Source organism: Eimeria tenella, genomic scaffold, assembly GCF_000499545.2.
Source record: "Eimeria tenella Houghton genomic scaffold, Eth_scaff580, whole genome shotgun sequence".
Lineage (NCBI taxonomy): Eukaryota > Apicomplexa > Conoidasida > Eucoccidiorida > Eimeriidae > Eimeria > Eimeria tenella.
In genome coordinates this window covers 1-6,906 of record NW_013545709.1, presented here as the reverse complement: position 1 = coordinate 6,906, position 6,906 = coordinate 1, and the positions used below count along the sequence as shown (strand labels likewise).

Sequence of the window (6,906 nt, the reverse complement as noted above, 5' to 3'; positions counted from 1 at the left end):
CAGCAGCATGCGCTGCGCGCGAACTGCTGCAGCAACAGCAGCACGAGTGAGGCCTTGGGGGCCCTTCAGTCTCGAGGCCTCGTCCAGCAGCAGCAGCGCGAAGTCAAAAAGAGACAAAAAGAGACACTCTTGCCGCGCCACTTCGTAGCTCGTCAGCAGCAAATCCACGCCTCCCTGAGCAGCAGCAGCAGCAGCAGCAGCGGCAGCAGCAGCAGCGGCAGCGGGGGAGCAGCAGCGATCCGCCGCTCCGCATGCTTGTCTTTATTGGAGATGGGCCGACGAGGGCAGAGCTGAAGGAGAAGCTTCTCCAGCAGCAGCAGCAGCAGCAGCAAGGGCAGCAGCAGCAGCAGGTGAGGCGCTGGTGCGGGCGAGCGGCCCTTGCTGTCTAGCTGTGTCAGTCTCTTTGTTCACATTTCGCATGCCTTGGACGCGCTGCTGCTGCTGCTGCTGCTGCTGCTCCTGGCTTTGCAGCTCCTGTTGCAGCTGCTGGTCGTGCAGCTAGTTGTGCTGCTGCTGCTGCCCGTGCACCTGTTTCTATGGCCGCTGCTGCTGCTGGCCCTGCACCGCCCTTGCTGCAGCAGCGACGCAGCTGCTGCTGCCGCTGCTGCTGCTGCTGCTGCTGCTCAGGGAGGCGTGGATTTGCTGCTGACGAGCTACGAAGTGGCGCGGCAAGAGTGTCTCTTTTTGTCTCTTTTTGACTTCGCGCTGCTGCTGCTGGACGAGGCCTCGAGACTGAAGGGCCCCCAAGGCCTCACTCGTGCTGCTGTTGCTGCAGCAGTTCGCGCGCAGCGCATGCTGCTGCTCACGGGCACCCCCATCGAGAACTCCTTCCTCGTGAGGCCGCAGCAGCAGCAGCAGCAGCAGCAGTAGTAGTAGCAGCACGAGCAGTGGCGGCAGCAGTAGCGGCACGAGCAGTAGCGGCAGCAGCAGCAGCACGAGCAGTAGTAGCAGCAGCAGCAGCACGAGCAGTGGCAACAGCAGCAGCGCCAGCACCTGCAGCAGCAATAGCAGTAGCAGCAGTGGCAGCAGCAGCAGCAGCAGCAGCGGCAGCAGCAGCTTAGCTAGTTAGAAGCAGGAGACAGGAAGAGCGCCTGTTCCCAGACAAAGCCAGGCCTCAGCAGTGCTGGCTGCTGCTGCTGCTGCTGCTGCTACTTTCTGTGCTGCTGCCTTTAGTGCCGCTGCTGCTGCTGCTTCCCACGTTGCTGTCGCTGCTGCTGCTGCTGCCCTCGCTCCTGCGGCTGCTGCTACTGCTGCTGCTGGCGTGCCCTGTGTTTCCTTTCCTGCTGCTGCTGCTGATTTCGCAGCTGCTGCAATTGCTGCTGCTGCTTTTGCCGCTCCTCCTGCTCCTGCTGCTCGCGGCCTCCGCTACCTTGTTGCTGCTGCCTTGCTGCTTCTTGTGCTGCTGCTGCTGCTGCATCTGTGTTTTCTCTTTCCCTCATTTTTTGTGTTATTTCTTTTCTATTTCTTTATTTCTTTTCTATTTCTTTCATTTCTCTTTATTTCTTTTCATTTCTTTTTATTTCTTTTTAATTCTTTATAATTTTTTAAACTTCTTTTTGCTTTCTTTTCAGGAGTTGGCGTCTCTGTTGTGTTTTTTGCATCCCTTTGCCTTTCCTTCTGCGGAAAGTCTTTTTAATTGTTTTTTTGAAAAAGAGGAAAACAAAAATAAAAATGAAATAATTCAATATGAAATAAATAAATATAAAAATGAAATGAATAAAAATGAAATAAACAGAAATGAAATAAGTACAAGTATAAATGAAATAAACAGAAATGAAATGAATAAAAATAAAAATGAAATAAATAAAAATAAAAATAAAAAAAACTTTTTTTATTTTCCGCAAAATCACCAGCAGCTTCTCGCCCGCCTCGTGGCCCTTTTTGTTCTCCGCAGAACTCTGGCACAGGTCAAAATCTTTTATTTTTTCTTTTTTGTATTTTTTGGATCTTTTTGGATCTTCTTTGGATCTTTTTGGTTTTTATTTGATTCTCTTTTCATCTCCTTTGTCTCTTTCGTTTTTTTGATCCTTTTTGGTCTCTTTTTTGTTCCTTTTGGATCTTTTTTGATCTCTTTTGGCCTTTTTGTCTCTTTTGGATCTTGTTTTATGCTTCTTTTAGTTCTTTTTGTCTTTTTACTCCTTTTTATCTTTTTATTTCTTTTGTCTTTTTCATTTCCTTTTGTCTTTTCCATTACTTTTCGTAATCCTGACTCTTTGTTTCTTTTATCCTTTTTGATCTTGTTTATTCTCTTTTGTCCATTTTTTGATTTCTTTTGATTTTTTGTCTCTTTTTGTCATCTTTTGATATTTTCTTTTTAACTTTTTTTATCTTTTCATCTTTTTTTATGTTTTTTAGAATCCTTTTTCTACTCCTTTTATATCATTTTATCTTTCTTAAATATTTGTTGTCTCTTCTACTTCTTTTTACCTTTAAAATTCTTTTTATGCCTCTTTATCTTTTTTCCTCTTTTAAATCTTTTCAATTTCACCTTCATCTTTTTTTCTTTTTCGTTTTTTTGCTTCTTTAAACTTTTTTGTCTCCTTTGTTTTCCCCTGTCCCCTTTTGTCTTTTTTAGTTTTTTTAAAATCTTTTTGGCTTTTTATAAATCATTTCTTGTCTCGTTTTTAATCCCTCTTTTGTCTCTCTTTATCTTCTTTTTTGTCTTCTTTTTGTCTTCTTTTTTCCCCTGTTTGTTTCTTTTTTGTATCCTTTTTTGTCCCTTTTTGTCTCCCCTTTATTTTCCTTTTTATCTCTTTTTTGTTTCCTTTTTTTGTTCTTTTGTTTCATTTCTTCTTTTTTTATCCTTAGCAGCAGCTGAAGAGGTGCCCGCCTTGTTCCTGCCCCACTGCTGTTGCTGGTACTGCTGCTGCTGTGCTGCTGCTGCTGCTGCTGCTGCTGCAGGCGCAGCACGCGTGGCAGCTGCCCCCGCTGCGGGAAGTTGTGCTGCTGCTGCCGCTGACAGCAGCACAACGGCAGCTTTATTTGTGGCTGCTGACGAGAGACTCGCGGCTGCTGCTGCCGTCTTTAGGTGTACGTACACCCCACGCCTGCAGCACCCCACACCTGCAGCACCCCACACAATGTCTTGCTGCTGGCAGCACAGCAGCAGCAAATACGAGCAGCAGCAGCAGCAGCAGCAGGAGGACACCCCCGTTGCCCGTGCTTTGTTCACTTCTCTCTTCCGCCGCTGCTGCTGCTGCTTCTGCTGCTGCTCGTGCCGTTGCAGCTTATGCTGCTTCTGCTGCTGCTGCTGCTGCTTTAACGAGGCTGTCTCCGGCAGTGTCTCCTTTTAGGTTTTAGTGCTGCTGTTGTCTTTGCCTCTTTTTTCTTTTTTCCCTTTTTATTTCTTTCTCTCTTTTTGTTTTTTTGTTTTCTTTTTATCTTTTTGTCTCCGGTTTTTCTCCAATTGCTTTCCTTTCTCTTCTCCTTTTCGTCTTTCCTTTTTTATTTTTATTTTTCTCCTCCATTTTTTTTCTTTTTTTATTTTTCTCTTTTTTCATTTTTCTTTTTTTTCACAGGCAACGGACAGCTCCACAGGCATCATACGGGGCATTCGCAGTACATCAAACCCTAAACCCTAAACCCTTACGTTGCGTGTTGAGACTGCTTCTGCTGCTACCGCTGTTGCTGCTTGCTGCTGTTCCTGCTGCGGCTGCTGCTGCTGCTGCCGTAGCCTTTGTTCCTGCTGCTGCTGCCGCCGTTGTTGACACGCTGCTGCTGCTGCTGCCGCCTCCGCTGTTGCCACGCTGCTGCTGCTGCTGCCAGCAGCAGCAGCAGCAGCAAGTTTCTAGAAGGGCGGCATTTGCTGCTGCGTCTCTCGTGCTGCAGACCTCAACAACCTGTATATACACCTCAGAAAGGCAGCAAACCATCCACTTCTTTTCGCCAACAAAACCACAGAGACACCCCCGCCGCTGCAGTCCCTGCTGCGAGACTCAGCAGCAGCAGCAGCAGCAGCTGCTGCCCCCAGCAGCAGCAGCAGCAGCAGCAGCAGCGGCGGCGAGGAGGACGTGGACCCCTGGAGTGGCGCAGGGGAGGAGCTGCTGCTGCGGGGCTCGAACAAGCTGTTGCTGCTGCAGCGAATAGTGGCTTTTTGTTTGCGAAAAAGAGAAAAAGTAATTATTTTTAGCTACTCAACTTTGCTGCTAAACCTCGCCAATGATCTGCTGCTCGAAGCAGCAGTTCTCCCCGCCCGCCTCGACGGCCAAACCCCAGAGCCCGAGCGCCGCAGAAACCTCCAGGCCTTTCTCAGGCCGCCCCCAGAAGTGAGGGTTTAGGGTTTAAGGTTTAGGGTTTAGGGTTTGGGGTTTGGGGCTTAGGGTTTGGGGTTTAGGGTTTAGGGGTTGGGGCTCAGGGTTTGGGGTTGTGGGCTGGTGGGTTTGGGGTGTGGGGTTTGGGGTTTCGGGTTTGGGGGTTAGGGTTTGGGGTTTGAGGTGGTGGGTTTAGGGTTTAGGGTTTAGAGTTTTAGGGTTTGGGTTCATGTGGGGCTGGCTTGGGGTCGTGGGGGCCGGGCTACGGAGGGTCCTGCTGCTGCTGCTGCTGCTGCTGCGTTGCTCGCCGCTGCTCTCATTTGCTGCTGCTGATGTTTGCGGTTGCTGCTCGTGCTTGCTGTTGCTCTTACTTTCTGCTGCGACTATTATTTGCTGTTACTGCTTATATTTGCTGCTGCTCCTATTTTCTGTTGCTGCACTTTTCTGGGGTTGCTGCTGTTGTTTGTTGCTGCCTTTAGTTTTTCCGCTGATGTTATTTATTAGTGTGTCCGTTATTTGCTGCTGCTGCTGCTGCAGTTATTTGCTGCGGCTGCGATTTGGTGCCGCTGCTGCTGCTTCTTGTTGCTGCTGCTGCTGCTTACTGCCGCTGCTGACAGTTGCTGCAGTTGTCGCTGCTGTTTGTTGCTGCTGCAGCTGCTGTTGCTGCTGCTCGCGTCATCCGCTGCTGCTGCTGCTGCTGCTGTTGCTGCTGTTTGCTGTTGCAGTCCCCCGAGCTGGAGGGGGAGGAGGACGAGGACTCTTGGAGCCCCATGGTGCTGCTGCTGTCAGTCTTGGCTGGCGGCTACGGCCTCAACCTGGTGGCCCCAGCCCAGCCCGGCAGCAGCAGCAGCAGCAGCAGCAGCAGCGGCAGCAGCAGCAACAGAGGGTGCCGCTGCTGCGTGTTTCTGGAGGGCGGAGGCGGAGGAAACCCTCAAGTTGAAAGACAGGCAATTGCTCGGATTCACCGCCAGGGCCAAATGCGGCCAGTTGTTGCCATCAGGCTCATCTCAAAGCACACTGGTGCTGCTGCTGCTGCTGCTGCTGCTGTTGGTGGTGCTGCTGTTGCTGCGGTTGCTTCTGCTACTGCCTCTGCTGCTGTTGCTGGTTGCGTCGTTGCTGCTCTTGCTGGTACTGCTCCTGCTGCTGCTTCTGTTGTTGTTGCTGCTGCTGCTGCTGCTGCCTCTCCCGGCTCTGTGCATGCATCACTCTCTTTTGCTGCTGCCGCTGCAGCAGTGCATGCAGGGGATTTAAATCCATGTTTCAACTGTGCAGCAAAGTGCACCTTTTTATGAAATTAAATTGTTTGCAATTTAATTTTATTAAAAAGCAAAAACTGCAAAAAGAAATTAAAATGGATGCAGCGGCGTTGCGGTGTATGCTGAGCTTGGAGTTTGGGGTGTACGTACAGCTCGTTCGCGGCGTCTTTGCGTTCAAACTTTTCGGAATTTTGCATTTTGTGAAGTTCTTTTGCATTTTGTATTTATGTTATTGAATTGTTTCAAGTTTTTGCCAAACTTTTCTCAAAAAGTTCTTTTTTTGGGTTTTTTCTTGCTGCAGTTGAAGAAGTCCTCTACCGCCGCGGGTCCTCCAAGCTGCGGCTCTCGGAGACGGTGCTGGCAGCAGCAGAGTCTGCTGCTGCTGCTGCTGCAGCAGCAGCAGCAGCAGCGGGCGGGGCGGACACTGCTGCAGCAAAGCCGCCTCTCAAGAGCCTGCAGGCCTTCGACTGTGGGGCCCTGCTGCTCCCAGATGCAGCAGCAGAAGCCACGAACCTGCAGCAGCAGCAGCGGCAGCTGGTGGAGTCGCTGCGCTTTGGGGCTGCAGCTCTTGCAGCAGCAGACAGCAGCAGCAGCAGCACAGGGAAGGGAGCGGGGCAGGAAGAGAACCTTTTCGATTCATTGCAGATAGAAAAGATTCTCGAAGATGCGTTTAGTGATGCTGCTTCTCCTGCTCCTGCTGCTGACGCAGCTGCTGCTGCAGGGGCTGCAACAGCAGCAGCAACGGCATCAGCAACACCAGCAGCAACAGCAGCAGCAACAGCAGCAGCAACAGCAGCAGAAGACCAGATGAGCTCTGGGGAGTCTATCTATGTCTTTGAAGAAAAAGACTTTACTCCTTTTGTTAGAGGAAATGCTCGCGTAGATGATGCAGCAGCAGTGGAGTCGCTTGCTGCTGCTGCTGCTGCTGCTGAAGCTGCTGCTGCTGCAGATGGCTCCAAAGAAGAGGTCAGTGCCTGGGGCTGCTTTTGCTGCTGCAGCCGCAGCTTTGCCACCTGAGGATTGCTGCTGCTGCTGCTGCTGCCAGGCTGCATAGGAGCCGCGGATGTTGGTTTTTCCTGCTGCTGCTGCTGCTGCTGCAGGGCAGGCAGCAGCTTCCTCTGGAGACACCTGAAGAGCGGCGAATGAGGCTGCAGGTATCTCCCTTTAGCTGTGGGCACGCTGCTGCTGCTGCAGCTGCTGCTGACGCTGCTGCTGCTGCTGCTGCTGCTGACGCTGCTGCTGCTGCAGCTGCTGCTGCCACTGCTGTTGCTGTTGCTCCTTGGCAGCTCACGGCTTGGGTGTACCTCTTGCATTTGCCGCTGCTGCTCCTGCCCTGTGGCTGTTCCCGGTTTGCCGCTTTCCGTATATCTTTTGCTGCTGTTGCTGCTGCTGCTGCTGCT

General features: G+C 51.0%; 2 protein-coding genes across 2 annotated transcripts; both read left to right on the top strand.

Moving 5' to 3' along the window:
- Positions 1-251: 251 nt before the first annotated feature.
- ETH_00003840 (uncharacterized protein) lies at positions 252-870 on the top strand (the record flags this gene model as incomplete). The annotated part of the gene is made up of 2 exons (XM_013380395.1): positions 252-350; positions 628-870. 2 exons carry the CDS (start codon positions 252-254, stop codon positions 868-870), a joined length of 342 nt encoding a protein of 113 aa, XP_013235849.1.
- A 2,210-nt stretch (positions 871-3,080) lies between these two features.
- Positions 3,081-6,523, top strand: ETH_00003835 (uncharacterized protein; the record flags this gene model as incomplete). Its single annotated transcript, XM_013380394.1, has 4 exons — positions 3,081-3,159; positions 3,829-4,265; positions 4,976-5,270; positions 5,808-6,523. The coding sequence occupies 4 exons, from the start codon at positions 3,081-3,083 to the stop codon at positions 6,521-6,523; spliced, it is 1,527 nt and encodes a 508-aa protein (XP_013235848.1).
- Between the last annotated feature and the right edge of the window lie 383 nt (positions 6,524-6,906).